Genomic DNA, 19,627 nt, shown 5'->3' on the forward strand with positions numbered 1-19,627 from the left:
CCCGGACCCCGCGCCCGCGGGTGGCCGCGCAGGCCCCGCCCCCATACCATAGCCCCGCCCCTCTCCCCAAAGCCCCGCCCCCTCGCTGGCTTTGGGGGGGGGCCGCGCAGGCGCAGCGCGCCGCGGAGTCAACGGTCCCCCCCGGCTGCCTCCGTCCCTCGCAAAGATGGCGGCGGCGCTGCGGCGGGCGCGGCGGCGGCCGGGGCCGGCAGTGACAGGTGCGCGGCGGGAGCCGGCGGCGGCGCCAGCTCCGGCCGCGGCGGCGCTACCTGGAGGGGGCGGGCGAGGGGGTGTGGGGAGCGGCGGCGCCGCCCCCGGCCGGGCTGCGCCATCGGGAACTCCCCTGCGCTCCCCGCCCTGGCGCCGCGGAGCGGAGCGGACCGTTAGCCGGCAGCGCGGCGGGGCCATGGCGGTGAGTCGGGGCGCTCGCCTCCCTCCCTCCCTTCCCCTGCATCCCTCCCTTCCCTCCCTGCGGCTGCGGGCGCGGGGCCGGGGGGAGCAGCGGCGCGGCCGCCACGGGCGCCGAGGAGGAGGAGGAGGAGGAGGAAGTGGCCGTTTCTCGGCACCTCTGGCCGTTGTTTTTCTCGCCCCGCGGGGCAGAAAGGCGCCCTCGGGCGCACGGGGACGCGCCCGCCGCCCCGCCGGGGCATCGCCGCCCCGGCGCCAACTTGCGCCGCGTCCAGGCAGCCCGAAAGCGAAACCCGGCCCGCGAGCAAAAGCGAAACTTAACGGGCGGGATGAGCGGCGGGAGCCCGCGCGGGAAGGCGCCTCGGGCGGGAGCGCCCGGGGACCCCGGGCGGCGGGCGCTGCTGCCCATCGGCCGGCATCGTCGGGCAGTTCCTGCCCCAACATCCTTTTATAAGACCTAAATCCGCGTCCGAGCGAATATTTATCTGCATATTTAAAATCCTAAATCGCCTAAGTTATTGCGACTTCAGATTTCTTAACTTTTTGCCTCTTGTGTATTTATTCGCCTCTGTCTCGGAAGCTGGAGGTTGCAGTCCTGCCAAGTTTTAACTAAAAATAAGCTATTTAGGCTCTTACAGCAACAGGTGGCTGTGTGCTTACACCACCCAGCTGAGTCCTGCTCCCCAAGGCTGCAGCTGGATTTTGGTGCGCCTGCCTGCCCGTGTGTGTTTGCATTGTGTCATGAAGCAGTCTGAATCATAGCAACTCGGCAGGCCTTCAAATGCAGACCGAAGGGCCGGTTGCTTTTCCACCCCCCGCCGTGAACTTTTAAGGAAACAAGTCTCAAGTATTTGTGAAGTTCAGTCATGTGGTGCAAGGAGGAGAAGCGAGCTTGCAGGTGGGGAGAAGGTTGGGCACGTGCATGGAGGCTGAAAGTCGCTGTCAGTAATGTTGCCAGCTGCGTGGGGCCCTTGGGAGCTGCCATTCCTGCTAAACGTGGGGAGCAGGGAGGGTCCTCATCAAATTTGCAGAAATAGCCTCTTGACCTCAACTCACTGCACGTGAGATATGGAYGCAAGTCATCTAGGCACAGAGATCTTGCATTGGGGGCTTTCTTTGATGGACCTTGTTTTGACAAGCCATTTTTATTTTTCTGATGATTTCCGATCCTTGTGGAATTGATTATGCCTCAGGCTCTGATGGATGGTGGTTTTGATGGATGAAGCTTTGGCTGAGATGCAGGACCGTGGTGATCCTTGTCCTCGGCAAGGCCACCAGTTGCCCGGGTCACTTGGTCGCAGTGAACAATCSTTGAGCAGAGGCACAGCCTGCCCACTGTAGATGATGATTTAGATGCAAAATTGAATGAGTGTCTTGGGTTTTTCAGGCCAGAGGAAAACCTTCYGAGGCTTTTACCGCATGACAGGCTCTTGGTGTGAGAGTTGCTTGTGGCACAGGGCAGTACGTGCAGCGCTTCAGTTAGACGATTCCATCCATCGGGCACATTTCTACCTTGTTAAAACTTCAAGTTTCCACTAGTTTGTGCATTGGGGACTTAAAACTCAGAGGCTTTTGCTAGTATAGGTAATGATGTAATGGAATTGCAGAAACTTGAGTTATGATTCAGACTACTAACTCATTTGTTTGGGTTAGTGAGTGCTGTGGATCTTGATGGCGTTGTGTGTTTTTCCCTACCTTGTGGTCATTTAATTTAGCTTGACTTTGGACCTACTTGTGCTAACTTAGTGTTCTGCTGATGATCATTTTGGCCTAAGATTCCTGCAAGAGAGCCTTCCTAATTGTTTTTGCAACTTTAACTGCTTAGCTGAATATGTTTTGCAGGGTTCTGTCTTAYGACTTTCTGGGAAGCTAAACCCTTACAGGGTGGGTTGTACAATATTCCATCTGGATCAATGCTTTCTCTTAAACAGTACAACTTCTAAATGCTTTCAGGCAGCTCACTAATTTGACTTGTTGACAGTTCRCTTCTGAAAATACTCTATATTATTGTGAATGGTGTTGGACTGGAGAAATACTGACTACTTGGAAGTGTGAAGAACTGCTGCTCTGAGGATTTATTAACTGAGATCTCTGTCAAAATGGCAAACCCAGGCGGCTCCTCCTGGCCCTCTTTTGGAGGGGCATAGGATGGGGAATGAGTTTGCTAGRTCTTTGCTAGTTTTGCCCCCTTAGCAGGCAAATGCTAAAAAAGGCAATGTGTTTGAGGTAGCCAGACCACTTCCTAGATTGCGTTGCTCTCTGCAGCTGTTGGTGTTCGATTTTGGTGCCTTGTGGAACCTGAGGAATTTGTATATTCCTTCCAGGTTTTGGCAGCTTGTATAGCTTTTTTCCTGACCTCCAGCTTCCAGTCACTACAGGCTTTCTAGTCCAACCTCTTAAAGTACCTAGAGGTACCATGATCTTTTTTTCCTTGCTATGCCTATCATCCAGCAAGGCAAATTATGAATTGAATCTGTTTGGTCTATAAGTAATAGCTTGATATTTTATCTTCCTTTATTTTAAACCTGTTGACTTTGATTAAATATGCAATGACAATTTTCTCAGCRTGTAGCAAAATCCAACCTTGCTGCAATTTATGATGCATGATTTGAGCTGTTGGCTGCCACTTTTACTGTAGGACCAGATCTAGCCAAAACAGATCTGACTTGCACGGMCGATTCTTTAGCTTAACTGGAAGATACTGCTTGCATTTAGAACAGTGATAATAATTGGAATGAATACATAGCTGTTTTTTTTTCTCTACAGTAGACACAAACAATGTTTATTATTTTTATGGGACCAGTGTTTCCTGTGTTACAGAAACGAGGCCAATTTTTGCTTGCTTCTTGCTATATGAAGTAAACTTGGAGCAGTCCTTTTCTTGACTTTGTCTATTCATAGACTTTACTGTTTCTGTTTATTTCCAGTACTGTTTTGGATTGTCATCCTAGGGCTTCCCTTTTGTGGGGTTCATTGGGATACCGAGTATTTAGAGTGTCTGCAACACATTAGGTATTTCTTGCAGGTTTTCACCTCCATCATTCCAGTCAATTTGCAGTTAGTTTCATGTTGGATAAATATTTTGGAAATCTCTCTGTTTCCCATTGCCCCACGATCTGATCCTGTTCCCACTTCACATTTCCCTTAAATCTATAACCATTAAAACAAATAAAACAAAAAAMCAAGAGTCTTGGAGCTAACTTTAGCATAAATCTAGCAAATTCCCAGCAAATTTTCCATCTATATTTTGTTAGACCATTTGTAATATCTTAGTTTTTTCTGTTGTTTTTTTTCCTGCTAGCCTCATCCATGTAATAGGTGTGTTTGGAGCCACATCCCAGATTACGTGTTCTTGCTGAAGTTATCTGTTTTGGTCAGCATACTCGATGCAAAAGCTGTTGGTCTTCATTTTGACAGTACAGCTGTGTGGAGGATTGTGCAACCCCCCTGCACGGCTGTATCCGGGTAGAATGTTTTTCTGTTTACTTTTGTCGTACCTCGGGAACGGAATATCCTTCAGCTTTCCAAGCCCTTTATTAAAGCTCTCCACACCATATTTGTCGCCTGTGTCTTCCCAGCACCTCTCTCGGTCGGTCTAGACATACTTCTCTCTGTGTTCACTGCTCCTAAGAAACTTGTGCCATTTCTTGCCCGAGGCAAGCACATTTGCTGCCCTCAGTCTCACTAGACCTCCAGGTTTAGTTGAACTTAAATTTTKGTCTCCCTTTAATCTTAGCTTTTCAGGATGTCTGAAGCTTCTTGTGTTATYGCTCTGCACTCTTTTCTGAGGTCAAAACATCACCTTGCTTAGCACTGGTGCACTCTCTTTCAGTTTAGTATTTGGAGTTGCATACACAATACCCACAGCAACTTCTCCAAGTTGCTGAAGTGCTGAATTTGCCTGTATTGTGTTTTTTTTTCTCCCCCTTCAGTCCTACTCCCAGATTTGTTCTGAAGCATTTAGGAGAGACGAAAGAGGGAGACCCATATGCTACAAAGCTTCTTCATTTATAGGTCATGGAAAATATTCTCCCTTATTACATACTTAATTACTTCGGGCCTATATATAAAGAGCTGTCAGAAAACAAAAAGCCCACAATTTTTTCGATCCCAGTTTAACCAGTAAACTTTGTTCTTATAGTCTATTAGTCAGAGGGAAGCCCATCATTTTAAGTGGTGATAAATCTTCTGCTTTCCAGTCACACCATTAAAACAGGCCCTTCTCTTTTCCTGGCAGCATGTGGACTTGTACCGTATTGTCAAAAAATTGTTTCACGACTATTTTAAGTTTAGACATCAGAGCTGATGCACTCTATGGTTTGAAGAAGTGAGGGGGAATGTTTAAATCCCACCTTTTTGTCTTGAAATCTGGAAAATATTGTCCATTGAAGTACTGCCCATGCGAAAAAAACAAGGTTGAAATGAATTTATGATGTGGTAGTTGTAGAAGTAGTTTGATTCATTAAGTGGGCTGTAAAGACCCAAAAATGTGAACTTTACCTTAGTGTTTAAGGTAAACACTAAGACAGTGTTTAAGATGCTTTTCTTTACTTGCATTTATATATGCATTTATAAGTGCAGTTTTTAATATCTGTTGTTCTTGAATATGCTGATATGAAAATAAAAGTTAAATCTAGAACTTCACTGTTRTATTTAAAATAAAGTATGTGTGTGTGGATCATTGACATTCATAATTATGTCTTTGTAAGTGCTGTGAAGTTTGCCCAGTGTGCAGATCCAATGTCTGTAATAAGGCCAGTGCTTTACTTGGCAGTATCCCATGCTTGTAGGTCTTGTATGCTAAGTGTTTCTCACTTCCTCTTGCAAATGTAGGCTGTTCAGTATGGTATCTCATGCCTTGGATTGCAAAGTAAATCTTAATCTGGTTCAATTTCCAATTTTCAGTGTAGGGCTTTGGTGATAGGTGGGTTTGTTTAGTTTTGTCTCTTTTTTTTTTTTTTCCTTCTTTTTAAACTGCAAGAACTATACCTATTAAATGACTTGACAGAAGGAAACTGAGTCATATGCCAGAAAAAATTCAAGTATATCAACTTTTCTTGGGGCAGGGGAAACACATTGTAGAAGGGGGTAGCAAATCATGTAGCAAGGATGAGCGAGAAGTGTGCAGATAGCTAAAACCAAAACTGTWACATGAAATGCTGAATGTCTGTATACAAGCATACAAATGTCAAACGCAAAATGGGCGACTTCTCATATCTTGACGATCGGAAAGAACCTTGACTGTAGCTGTATTTTGCTAAGGTCTCAATTTACCTATCAATGAGATATTCAGGGACTTTTTTTAGCCTAAGTAAATATCATTAACCATAGGACTTACCTAATAAGCAAGTAGAAACAGCCATGTTTTAGCAGAGCTGTTCCTGCACCTATTTAGTCTAGTATGAAGGTAGACTGAAGACACTAAAGCCCTTAAAAAGAGTGAAGGAACCCAGAGAGGTGAGTAGTGGCTGTTGGAGACGATCAGTGCTAGATGCAGCTGAAAGACAATCTGTTTTAACTTCTTCAGACTTGCTCAGAACTTGCCTGTCCTCCTGTAACAGCATAGATGTGCATCGCACCCAATCCTGGCATTTCAGTGGCAATGATAAATTGCTTCATTTCARGGAATACAACTTAAAAATACTGCAGTACACTTAAATCTGTGCATCACGGCAATACAGCTCCAAACAGGTGTCTGTAGAGCTCTGTGGGTTTATTTTTGTTAACCARTTGAGAATTACTCAGAAGAGCCTTTGCACCTTAAGGTGTAAAGTAGAAATCTGAGAAGAGTCGTGGCCTCTGGCAGGGCAAACTAGCTGGTCCTCTTGCATTTTGACATTCAACTTGAGGTGCTGCTCGACTCCCCTGCTTTCATGGTACGCAAGTAAGTGCTTCGGTGGGGCTGTCATTAAGCTTCACGTCCAGGCAGGGGACGCGCCCTTCAAGGTGACTGTTGACTCCTTACTGTTGTAGTCTGTGGCTTTGGGAATGCCCCCCATTGGTGCTGCGTGAAAAGGGACCTCTCTGGCTGCTTGTTTCCCTGCCTGGCACACACCTGCATGGGGAGATAGTTTGGGCAGCTGGTGCAGTTACAACTGATTGATTTTTGTGAGATTAACCTTAAGCTCCGTCTGTCCTCTGGTTTAATACCCCTTGYTGGCCAGTTGCTTGCCGTGGCGCAAGTGCAGGAGCTGCTAGTGCTACTTAGTAAAGCTGAATTGTGACAGTTGACAGTTTTTATTAAGCAGTATATCAAATATGTCTGTTAGACCTCAAACTTCCTTCTCTTTTGGTGTAATCCTGCTGTTGGGTTGTAGTTTCCAAGTGGCTCTCATGGTCTGTCATGTATCACCCTGTTCCTTCTGGAAGCAGAGACCTAMAGGTTTTCCTGAACCAACCAATATTTAAAAGGGATCAGTGGAAAGAAATGGTAAAATCTACATTTGCAGCTGTTAGGCAAATAGCTGTGTTGCTCCGATGTTATCTTAGCTTTGCATGGCATAGTCTTCATTTTTCAGAACAAGCAGGAAAGGAAAGAACTGTTTCGCAAGAGTTAAGAGCTACTGGTTCTTCTTGACTCGTACGCTCCTGTTTGTAGCTCCAGCGCTGGCAGCTCCCTCCATGCTATATATTTATCTCAGTGACCGGTTACCTCACGCGAATAAAAATAAATGCRGGTTTTTAGTTTGCTATAATGGAATCGTATGAAAAATTATTACTTTGAAAATTTGTCCTCACTGCTCTTAGTTTCTAAAAACAGGGAGCCAATAACAAACAAGGAAATAGCTGGATCCTTGGCATCCAATCTGCTTGCATTTTCAGAAAAGGAGCATGTTCTTAAACAAAAATGAAGGCAAGAAAAATGGTGAAGTGGCCAAGGCCAAGAGGCTTTGAGCCCGTATGATTTTCAGAAAACAAACTGCAGGCAATGCAGTTCTGGCCAAAGCTTGGAAGAAGCTAATCTGACTAGTATGAAAATAAAATGAGGAGAGTTTGGGGAATAAAGGCTACAAAGCAAATGAAACAGCTCCAAAGTTTAGATTGGTGGTGTGTAAAGTAGAATTGTACTGCAGTTACAAATGGTGCCAAAATAAAGTGCACCTCRCAGATCACTCTGATTCTGAGGATACTTCCCAGGGCCCAGAAGAAAGTCATCTCCTCCGCAGGACAGCGGAGGCCACTCTGGCTGTAGCTCTGGCTGTAGCACTGGCTGTAGCTCCCAAGCCACACACGGCAGTGGATCAGGCTGCTGCGCCTGCTAAAGGCCAGGGGTAACTTAATACTCTGCTGCTGACACTTACTCACTGGTTTGAAAGTGCACGCTATCAAATGAGGTGTAAGATGAACAGATAAACCCTGTGATTTGTGAAATGGCCCCGGTTATCTCTTCCCGGAGCTCACAGAGCCTGTTTCAGCTCCTTTCCTTTGAAGGAAAGGAGGGAGGGCTAAATCCTTGGGAAGTCCTGAATTCTCCTTTTGCAGTATCTTCAAAATCTATGTTAYGTGTCGTTCATCTGCATACAGGCTTCAGAAGGTGCAACAAGAATCTAGTAATAGTTTGTGTGTRTATATATCTAATAGCAACGTTGAAAACAGCAACTAGTACTTTGAGGCAGTTTTCACTGTGTTTTTCTTGATGCCAACACCCTGGTACTTCACAATTTAAATGCTGGACAAGCCAAGTGTAGAACTAGCAGGGAATGTATTGGCCTTCTCCATAGGACTGGTTCATCAAGGTCTAGTTATTTATTTAGGCTTCACCTTCAAAACTTTAGGGTTTAACTGTTAGTGAGAGTTTATCCTGTTTGAGACTCAGAAACTGCCAGCTCGTAAACAGAAATGCTTTAAAGTCAGCAGCTGGAGTGTTCCCTGTCGCCTGCTGTGCCTGCTCATGTAAGTCATGGTACCCCTGACGTCAGTGCATGAACTGCCCTTGGAGCTGCTCCTGAATCCCTGGAGTTCAAACCTGGAATGTAAAGGTAACCTGCAGTAGGTGCTGATTGACTGTGCTGAACTGCAGTGACACCGAGGCCCACGATTTGGGGCTATTTTGGCCCCTTGTGCTCTGAGAACAGGCGGCAGCCACTGGGAGAGAGCAAGATCCAGTAACGGTTTCAGCCACCCAAGGGCAGTTTCATTTGTGAGGCAGTATTTGCATGATAATCGTATTCCCACACTTAATATTTGCCTTCCAACGGTGACCAAGTATGCASAGAGAGGAATAGCACAGCTCTGGATTTCTGTGAGATTTCCGTGATTCCCTGTGGCATCACTTGTGAGCTGCTCACAACATGCTTGCTTCAATATGGTAGAGGTCMTAAGTTCTTTTTCCTCGTGAGCAATTAGAGAGTTTATTAAAATATTTTTCAATGCATTTTCATTTTTTAACTGTTTTGATTTTGTTTCTAGTGATTAAAGTGGTGGACTTTACTGTGTTTCTTATAATTTGTGTGTATATTCTGCTTACTACAACTTTAATGTTTCAAATAATGAGTCTAAGTTGAATACTGTTTCAGTAATTCATTTAAAAGGACATTCTAAAATCAGTGAAATAGAAATGCTGCATTAGAATCCTTCTTTTAAAAAAAGATAGCAATTTGTTTCTCCATGCTGTTGAAAAATGTTTTATCAAGTTTTCCAATAAACCATTATTTTTTCTAAAACAGAAAAAAAAGCTTTAGGAAGAGCAAGACACATCTTTAAGTAAACTACATATCAATCAAAATAATTAGTGCAGCACTAAGAAAGCAAAAGCTGGTATATTTTAWTTGCCACATCTGAAAGTATGGCATGAATGAATGGAAACTAGGGTAATCAAAAATATAGCAAATCTACAAAAAAAATTAAACCTTTTTTTTTAAATAAAGCAATTATATTCCGAGTGCTTTGTAATTTTCACAGCTCAGGTGCGGTCTTATGGATCACTGGCTAAATGTGCTGTAGTCTTTTTCTACAGCAGCTATATCGCTGTACCTGAGCTCTTTCCAGCAGTGCATTAAGAGACATGATTAACATCTGTCACACGTGGCTTTCCCCTCTCCCTCCCTCTCCAGGAGGTGGTTGGTGTATTATTTTTTCCCCTGGGTTTTTCCCATTTTTAGCATTTTTGCACCTGTTGGGTGCTCGTATTTGTCTACTCCATCTGATGACCTCTGAACTGGTTGGCTGATTTGGCGGATTCCAAGAAATCTCTATAATATTCCTAAGTCTCAGATGGGTGGGCAGGAGAGATCGTGTAAGAAATCTAAGAAATAACAAAGGTAATTTTGTCCTGGGGTAGATACTAAAACATTGGCCWGTCTCACCAGGGCCTAAGCTGCACTGCTGACCTAAGGACATCCTGCAGTGCCCCTAGTTTTGCTGTTCCTAATGCAGTATCACTGTATACCTTGGCAGCACTTAATGAGCATAATCCTTATGCTGYACCTTTCTGTATTAGGCACTTTGGCTCATCTTCTCCCTTGCCTCTTTGYCCTCAGTTCACATAAAATCAAGGCCTCTGTGTGTATTCTTCCCTAMTAATGTATATATCCAATGGTCATCTGATTTGGCGGGTGTAGAGATGTCAAGAGTGTTACATTTCTGTGAGTTTTGTGAAGATAAGGGGAGAAGCAGCGCTCTGTAAATCACAAAAATTGAGGAGAGCAAAGCCATGGAAGTGTCTCCATCAACGCACACTGGAGAAACCACTGGGGAGGCGGTGGAAGTGCTCCACTTGTGGGAAGGGCATTTCATTGGACTTTGTATCAGCCACGGTAGCCAGACACAGCAAATCTGTAGAAAATAAGTCTTAAACATGTTGTTGTTGCACACAACATTATTAACTGTTAGTGTGCTTTTTTAAAATCATAGTAGTGCCTAAAAAACAGTGAAAATAGAAGGCCTGTTTTTGCTGGGGTTTTTTTTTTTTTTTTTGTACAAACTGTAACTTCTGTTTTTGCAGTTGTCTTCTACAGCCCTTCCATTCGCTTGAGAGAAACGTAGAGCATAAAATAATTTGGTTATGGACAGCATACTGGACCGTGTTCCTTGAAGTCTTTTGAGTTTGATTGAAGCTGTCTGTGCCTTGAAACTGTAGACTGAGAATCCAAAAAACTAATCCCAGTGTTTAAGGCCTTGGGAGAGAAAGCTGGTGGTGGCTGTCCATGGGATCTGGCCCCCTGAAAGCCATTTAACTTTGGCATTACAGAGTTATATTTCAGAGGACTAGGCTTCCATATTAATATAAAAAAACTAGTTTGGGAGAGACCTTTGGAGATTGCCAGATTCAGCACCTGCTTGTATGGAGACCAAATTCCAAAACAGTTCAGATTGCTCCTCTAGCTGTCTTTGCTTTTCCTTGACCAGCCCATCCTGCAGCTCCGGAACCTCTTTGTTTCTCTTAGCATCTCTCCTGGACTGATGCTGAGTGGGTGGCTGGGACCAAGCAAAGCCGGATGCGATATTCCAGCTGGGAGCGCCGAGCGGTGGGAAGAGCCGCCTCCCTCGCTCCCGCTAGCACCTTGCTCGCCTCAGCGTTGCTGACTCGTGTGTTCTTGCACTTTGGTGATCCAGCTGATTTACTGCTGGGGTGTTTTCAAAGAGGCCATTGGTGAGATCAGCTGCAAGGCTCTTGGAGATGGAAATGCTGATCCGGTGCGTGTGCGGAGGAAATTCAGTGCCCAGTGAGCTCAGCCTTGTGATATTCTTTAATCCTTAATGAGCAGATGATGGAGTAATCAGCAGCGCTGTATACATCTCCTTAGAACATGTGAGTAGTGCTGTAGGAAGACACGCTTAGGGAGCTGAACTCAGCTACTGAGACTGAACGTAATTTAGCCTTACAACTTATTCTGTGTTATATCCTTATGTATGGAGRAAGAGGCSAGGCTCTTCTCAGTGGTGGCCAGTGACAGGACAAGGGGTAATGGGTACAAGTTGCAACACAGGCAGTTCCATATGCATGTGAGGAGGAACTTCTTCCCTGTGAGGGTGACAGAGCCCTGGCACAGGCTGCCCAGGAAGGCTGTGGAGTCTCCTCCTCTGGAGATCTCCCAAACCTGCCTGGCTGCCACCCTGTGCCCCGTGCTCTGGGTTTCCCTGCTGGAGCAGGGGGTTGGACTAGATGATCTCTAGAGGTCCCTTCCAACCTTAACCATTCTGTGGTTCTGTGATTATTCACATGATCCACTCAAATATTTCTTSTGCATCAGTCCTGGAGGATCTCTAAACAATTTGTAGACAGTAAATTCAGATGCCTTTGCTATTGTGTCAGCTCTGATAACCTTCAGAAAAATGCCTTCCAGTGCCTGTTCCTTAATTTCCTATTTCCTTTACCGCTGTATGAAGGTAAGGAAAAAGAATAGGAATTTGGTTGGAAGMTTTGGGGAGTTGGCTTCCTGAACCTCCAACCCAGCCTGGCTGGGGAATGGGGAGACCCTGCAGCTCCCTTAAACCGTAGCACGGCCTTGGTGAGGGTTCTGCAGGAGCAGCCTCGGTGAGGCTGCCACCCTGAATCACACCCTGAGTCGTTTCTGCTGGTTCTGTATGTTCAGTACCAGGACAAGGAAGGAGATAACTGTCCGTGCAGCGGTCGTTGCTGTGCATGAGTCAGTGCAGACTTGTAAGTAACCCTGCCTTAATGCACCACCAGTAGAAAATTACATCTCATCTGCCTCTGTGCTTAGCAACAGTGTGTTATCCAGCTATTCATCTCGTGTGTTGTCTTCCTTGTCTGGCCCAGTTTGCTGTGACCATGAGCATGGCAGCCTGGGTTGGCCTTAAGATAAAGCCTTGGTTATCTCCTTTTATTATTTTACCACTCTGAAGGCTGCTGTATCCTTTAGTTCTCAGTTGTACAGGAAACTTTAGCAGTAGAGCAGTGAATTCTCATTAGTGGTTCTGCAGGCTGTAGGTCTAACCCTACCTGATATCTCAGTACAAACTTTTTTTTTTTCAAGACCTCTCTGTATATTGGGGAACTAGGTGGAATTGAAAGGAAGTTGTATCATCCAGAGCTAGCAAAGCAGTTTCATACAGAATAAGACTAAAATATTGCTGTGCCTGTCTTTTGCRTTCAGAGTGGTTCCAGCTCATGTTGATCTGCTTCACTGCAGGGCGATTTTTCCAGTTTTCAGATGAAGTCAGTGTTGGAGTGATAACTTCTTCAGGCATTGCATCCAGATCTATAAAAGCAGCACCTGTGCTCTCGTTTAAAGTAAATAGCCCAAGTCTGGGAGTATTTTCAATATGGAACAATATTTTCGCAAAGTTGTAATCACTCTAATTACTYTTCTGAACAGGTATCAACAATTTAAGTCAGCAAATTGGAGACAGCTTGTTCAGCTAGTCCAGCGGAGCGTGTAGCTATTTGCCGACGGAAGCAGAAAAAATCTCCTTCTYGCTGCAAAATCACATTCACCTGTTGATACAATCAATGCTGGTAGCCCTTGGGAGGGCTCGAGTGTGTCTCTGGCTGTCCACTTTGATCATCCCATCCTTCTTGGGCTTGGTTCCTTGCAGCATTGAGGTGATTGGTGCTTGTTTTTTTGGTTGTTTTTCTGAAAAAAAAATTGCCTTTGTATGTATTAAAGCCTTTGGTTATGCCTAGTGTCATACTACTCATATTTGTGCAATTTTAGGGCAGTAAAATCACTTGTTTTTATCACTGCCATGGCTTATTATTCCCTCTTTTTTGAGAGAGAGAAACGAGAAAACAATAYTTTGGTGCCTTTTGCTATTACTTAGGTACTTAACTGCTTAAGATTAGGTACTGTTAGGTACTTAACTAAAAAAAACTGTACTTAAAGTTACCTTTTTGAGGGTAAGTTGTCAACTTTTAATCTGTGTGATACCTATTTTGTGCTCTTGTTCAGGCAAGATAACTCATAATGCCAGGTCAGGCCTATGGTTGTTGCGCCAGGGCTTTACCAGTGTCATTATCAGGAACACTTCTCCAGAAGATTCTCATCAAGTTAATTGGAAAAGATGTCTTTTGTCAGTCATTTTATAACTGTTTATAAATAACAACAGCTCTTAACTTATCTGGCCTCAGTTCTTTGTAGGGCCAACAGGCCTAGATTGTCTCATTAACCCCTTTAAAAATGAAGTATTAAATATATGATTAAGTTTTTTTCCAGACCTTTGAGATTTTCCCAGGACTCAAAAGTTAGGAGAAAACCATCTATTTGGAAAAGACTTTCAAATAAAAGTCTTGGAGGCAAGCTATGTGGATCTGCTGACTTAAAAGCTGTGTCTTCAGTGCTCATTTGACATCCGTTCTCTGATAATATAAATTTGGCTTATTTCCACTTAGGCTTATTAAGCACTTCTGTCTCTCTTGATGCCAAGGTTTTGTCCATTTTAACCAGCCTCCTCTCTCTCAGCCATGCAGTACTTCTCCCTCCTGGAGCTTCTATCTATATTTTGTCCCCAGAACTGAAGGAAGAGCTTATTCTTAGCAGGGGACCAACAAGTCTAACTCACAGGCCACGTAATGCCCATTGGCTGGTGCAGATGCTGCCTCTTGCCTGGCGAGAGAAGAAAACCTTCTGGTGACACGTGTGACAGACCCACATTGGCAGGAAAGTCAGTCCCGTAGTGTTTGAGCCCGGCTCTGGGAAAGCATCCATGTTTTCCGATTGCTACCTCTCTGAGATGGCTGTTACGTCTGGTGAGAGGGAGTCAGGAATGACACTCAGCCCGGCACCTCCTGACAAGGGGAATCAATGAGCAGTGGTGCTTCCATGCTCTCCAGAAGCAATCAGGGGCTGCAGTTGGGAAGTGGGATTCAGCTGAGTGCCAGTTAAGACACCTAAATCTGCTTGAGAACTGCAGAAAATCCACCTGAGAATACATACCCGTGTACCTGTGGTACCTTAGGGTTTTTTAACCAATTAAACCATTTAAAATTTAATTATTCTAAAGTTACTCTTTCACAAATTAAATGATTAAGCACCTTTGAGAGAGCGAGTGAATGAATGTGAGGACAGTTGTTATGTGCGTGCAAAACTGCCTCRGTCTCGGAAGGGCTGAACGAGTTGTCGTGGCCGTCACAGTTAAATGCATTTGGGTGCTCCTCAGTTCTCATTAGTGTCCGATGTGATAGACACGTTTTGCTTTATGTTTAATATGCAGTGATAGCAGTGAGCGAGTTGGGAACGTTCAAAACCCCCTGCGTGAGGCAAAGGAGGTTAGTGCTGCTTTACAGGGAACGATGGGTTGGCTTCAACCTGGGAACTTGCAGCCTGTGCCATCCTGGAGAGCCTCGGGAGCCTCGGGGTCACCTTCCTCTCTGTGGCCCTGTGTGAGCAGGAGGTCAGGGCGGCTGGAGTTCTAAGATCCGGAGGTGGTCAGAGGGGCCCGATCGTAGCCGTCGTGATGGAGGGGAGGCCCAAGGCTCCCTGCTGCCTCCAGGCCCCATCTGCTCCATCCGCTGGGCAGCTCAACAGGKGATCCCAGAATCTCTGATCAACTCTGATCCCGGAATCTCTGATCACCTGAGAGGTGCTCGGCACTTGCTGTGACCTGCAGGGGTTGTGATGGGTGGGAAAGTGTTTGAAGGAAGGTGGGAACATAGCGCTYGGCCAGCATTCCTTGGGAGACTAATTAGTCTGGCTAAACAGGTATGAATGACTTGTCCTAAGCAGCAGTGAAGTCTTATGTAAGCACGATTGGGTTTTCAAAGTCTCCTAGCCCAGAGGGAGTTTTTTCCACCAACATTAACTGTTGTAAATTAAGTCCCATTTGTTTTCTTGGTGTACCTCATTTCAAGAGCTGGGGAGGGGGAAAAAAGTTACTTAAAAAAGAAACTTCAGTAACTTTCCTGGAGAAAGCAAAGTCTTTATTTTGCACAGGCCCTTTTGGTACTAAGAGCTCCTTGGTTGGCGCTGGGAGCAGGTGGCCATTCCTCTGGCCTTGGAAGTTTTAGCTGCTGGGGAAGCTATTAAAGGGCTATCAGGCTTCAAAATGACAGAGCTTAAATTTAGGGGTTAAGCATATTATAAAAGTACAGAAACGTCAGGGGATACAGTTGCTCGGAAGGCTAATTCGTTCGCATTTCTCTTACTCATTTCACAGTAATGAGTTCTTAAGAGGGCACTGGTTTCGTCTAATGGTTAATTAAAACCACCAACTTAAAAAAAAAAATAGTGTGCCTATTTTTAGATCTCCATTTTTACCAGTTTCGTATAAACCAGAGCACTGTGTGAGTAAGCTGAGGCAACTGTGAGTGTTCAGTTCTTTCTGGTACATGTTTGGTCAGCAATGCCTGACAAACTTTGACTCTAAAGCACATTTTTGCATTAGTTGAAAACAAATCGGGGCTTCTTCGTTCGAATATTATGATTTATCTTCTGAGCTTCAACCACTAGAGGGACTCTAAACCTACCCGCTGTGTAGCTGTGGCTTGAACTGGCGAGCAAACCACTCCAGCAAGCATGTAAGCTTTAAAATGTCTTACAGGAACATATAGCAGTGACTTGCTTTCAATTTCRTAAACTCGAGCTATGAAAATCAGTGTTTTTGAAGGATAACAATTGAGAAGTATTAATATAGTTTAACCACTTGAGTAACTTTTCTTTGCAGGTGAACTCGTGAATTAGTGTACCATCAATGATGGCAGAGCACCCACCCTTACTGGATACCACTCCGATTATAAGTAGTGAAATTCCTCTTCTAACTTCCCCTATTGTTAGTGGGGATGGAGCACAGCAGGTAAGGAAACTTAAATATATTTTTCTTTTTTTTTTTTTCACCCTTTTCCAGCAGCATCAGTGACATGTTGACACTTTAAGAGGCAGTAAGCCTGTAGTATCTGGAATATTTTTGTACAGTGCTGGTCATGCGTGTCTTGTAGAGGTGAGTGCAAGGTAGAAGTGGTGCAGAGAAGACACTAGTAAGAAGTACAAAGCAAAAAACTTGTCTTGTAAAAGACCACATTTCTGTAAGAAYGGGAGCAGGCAGCTGCCCTGCTGAGTCTTAACTCAGATGCCAGGTAGTTGCATCAGCAGGGGACCTTGTGAAGGTAACAGATTTCCCATATGGTAGCGTGTTGGYTCAGGTGCAGTGTGTGCTCAAGATTGAATCTCGTTCAAAACTGAGTGTCTTGTATGGTGGGGCTTTCTTCTGTTTCTTTATGTTACACCTAAACACCCTTTTTGAAGAGCTTGACTGGTCTGGGCTAGCTAAAGAACAGCAGGGAGAGACTTGCAGTCCCTTTTTTGGAGTACTTGAGCTGTGGGTTTTTAGATGCCAAAGCAGCATGATTGTGGAAGAGCTTCCAAGGGGAAGAAAGGGTTTTGGTGTGTTTGTTTTAAACAAGAGAAAAACAAGAAACACTTAAGGGACTCAAAGTATCTAAACAGACTGGGAGATTATTGCCTGTGAAAGCAAAAGACTGGGRTTCATGACCTAGGAAGTTTCCCGTTCCATTGTTTGACATTGATACAAAAGATGTAATTATTTATCACAAGAAAGGGGAAATAATTTAGAAAGTTATATATTTTTTAAAAAATTAGAAAAAAAGAGAGAGTCCAGAATGAGACTTGGAGACTGGTTTGCAACAGTGCTTGAGATCAGGTCTGGGCTGTGGGGAAATCTTTGTAGCGTAAGTGAAGCTTCAATGGAGAGGAAGAGTTAATAAAAGTTAGTGAATAAATACGTGGACAGAAAATGCTAGAAGAAGGCAAGTGAAATACTCCAGCTTGCTTTTTCTCCCAAGTCTGTTTGCAAATATAAAGATGTGGAAGGAGTCATCTGCAGCACTCAAGAGAACAGTTACTATTTTCTTACATGTCCTATCTCGAAAAATTTGAAAGCCTCACATAAAGAAAAGAACAAAACATGCCTACACAAAATTAGGCATTCCAGCACCATTAAAAATATTCTTTCTTCCTACTGTTGTTGCTTAAAACTTTTGTAGATTGATCACAGATCCTTGACATTGAGAGAGGCCGTGGAGATTTAGTCTAACCTCCCCCATCAAAGCAGGATCAGCTAACGCGGGTTGTTCAGGCCTGTGTCCAGTCAGGTTTTGAATGTCTCTACCGGACAAGCGCTGCTCTCTTGGACACTGTAACAGGTTTGTTCGTTTCCTCTCCCTTGAAGGTTTAAGTGGAATTTTTGATTTTCAACATGAGTCCATTGCCTCTAGTCACCCCACTGGCTACCACCAAGATGAATCTGGCTGTGTTGTCTGCACTCGCAGCTGCTGCCAGGATCCCCCTCCGAGCCACCTCTGTTGAGGCTGAACAGTCCCAGTTCTCTCAGSCCTTCCCTGAGTGCCACATGCTGCAGTCCCTTAGCCACCTTTGTGGCTCTTCCCTGGACCCACTTCCGAGCATCCATGTTCCCCTCCCACTAGGGAGCCCGAAGCGGGAGGCAGCCATGTGGCAGTTGCCTCGCTAGCACAGAGCGGGGGTGAAGGTGAAGGATCACGTCCCGGGAGCTGCTGGCAGTGCTTCCTAATGCAGCCAGGAGGCTGCTACCTTTTATTGCTGCAAGAGTACAGTGCTGACTCGTGGTCAGATTGTCTACCAGGACACCTAGGTGCTTCCTACAGAGTTCCCAACCTGTACTGGTATATGGAGTTACTCCTGCACAGGTGCAGGATTCAGTCCTTTCCTATCACAAGATTCACATCAGCCTGTTCATTCTTCAGCCTGTTGAGATCCCTCTGAATGGCAGCACAACCACCTGAGGTATCAGCCACCCATCCCACTCATGTTTCACACTCTGCTCCATCATCCAGGTCATTAATGGAGATGCTAAACTCCATTATGGATCCAATATTGGCCTCTGGGGAATGCTGGAGCAGACTGACCTCTGACTGGGTTTTGTGCCACTAATCATAACTGTTGGAGTTTGACAATTCGGACAGTTTTCAGTCCTCCTTTCTATCTAGTCCACATTACTTCAGTTTGTCAGTGAGGACGTTGTGAGGGACAGTGTCAAGAGTCCTGCCAAGGTCACAATCAACTCCATCCATTCCTCTCCCCTCATCCACTAAGCTCCTCACAGAGGACGCTCAGGCCTGTCAGGCATGATTTCCCCTTCATGAATCTCCTTTCATCCCAGTGAATCATTCCAGTCACCTTCTTGTCTTTAACACTGGGAAACTGCTTCCATGGGGATGCGTTTCCTCACCTTCCCAGGCCTCGCTCTGGGCCTCACTGCTCTGTAGCTCCCCTGATTTTCTTCCTTGCCCTTCTTGAAGAGAGCATTGGCAGTTGCCTCCTTCCAGTCATCAGGAACCTCACCTGATTGCCATGGCCTTTCAGAGATGATTAAGAGTATGCAGTACTCGTCCTCTCCAAAAACGAGACCCATCGAGCTAATTCTCTCCAGCTTAGTCATGGTCCAGGATTTTGAGTCAGATCAGTCTATGACTAAGGATTCTTTTGGGGACATTTCATTAAAAGAAAAATGCTGCTTCTCTTCTGTTATCAAGCAGTAATAAAAATGGAAAACAAGCAAAGAATTTGATCAAAAGTGAAGTCAGAGGAGTTTCTATTAATCTGAAGGGAAAAAACGTAATATATACTRTAGATACCTTTTTAACAGCTGCTCTTTAAGAATATTATTATATACAATGGAACTGATAATGGTGGTGCTGAGGGAAGAACAACTGCGGAGAACATCAGATGGGCTTTCAGTGATGAATAAAGAAAATCGTGCTCTGTCTTAGCTTTATGATATGTGGCAGTTATGCCACAGGGCTGCCTACCCTTTTGCATTTCACCACGGTGACAGCTGAAAGTCACATATTAGTTTCAGTTTCCCTCTTTGCATCTAATACATGACTCATGAAGACTCTGCAAAATCATTTCRTAGCGGGAAACTACTAGCAACCCTTTTGACGTCCATTGATTTAGAAACCATCAGTAAGTGGAATGCTTTTTATATCTGAAAACTGGGAAATCCAGACTTACGCGTATTGCTTACTCAWCTGGACTGCCCGTTTAAGATTTATGCTGCAGGAAGGTTAGACCACTGGGTGATTACGCATATTTTGACATTAAAGAAGCAGCATACACTCTCATATGAAGTGTGGTATATTTGAGAAACAAGCAGTGTAACTTTTAACATTTTTCATATCTGTTAAAAATTCTGTTAGAAATATCCATTATATTCCTTGTTTTCTGTAACTTTTTGAAGTTACTGTGTATCTTTCTGAGGCATTATAGCTACATTAATATCACTTTGTACTTCGTGACTATTTGTAGTAAAGACTTCTTGTTAC

At 44.6% G+C, this 19,627-nt stretch overlaps 1 protein-coding gene across 3 annotated transcripts in view; it reads left to right on the forward strand.

Moving 5' to 3' along the window:
- The first annotated feature begins 202 nt into the window (after positions 1–202).
- The window catches only part of FNDC3A (fibronectin type III domain containing 3A), a 105,861-nt gene continuing 86,436 nt past the window's right edge, over positions 203–19,627 (forward strand). The window contains exons 1-2 of one of the 3 annotated variants that reach the window (XM_026053277.1): positions 203–218; positions 15,973–16,101. In XM_026053277.1, the coding sequence (XP_025909062.1) occupies positions 16,000–16,101 (102 nt within the window). In that variant the 5' untranslated portion in view covers positions 203–218; positions 15,973–15,999. Of the gene's footprint in view, positions 219–399; positions 413–15,972; positions 16,102–19,627 lie in introns of those variants that run through there. The other 2 variants (XM_026053278.1, XM_026053279.1) reach the window with 2 other exon arrangements.

The sequence above is a fragment of the Nothoprocta perdicaria genome, unplaced genomic scaffold, assembly GCF_003342845.1.
Source record: "Nothoprocta perdicaria isolate Ctin4 unplaced genomic scaffold, notPer1 scaffold_98, whole genome shotgun sequence".
Classification (NCBI taxonomy): Eukaryota; Metazoa; Chordata; class Aves; order Tinamiformes; family Tinamidae; genus Nothoprocta; species Nothoprocta perdicaria.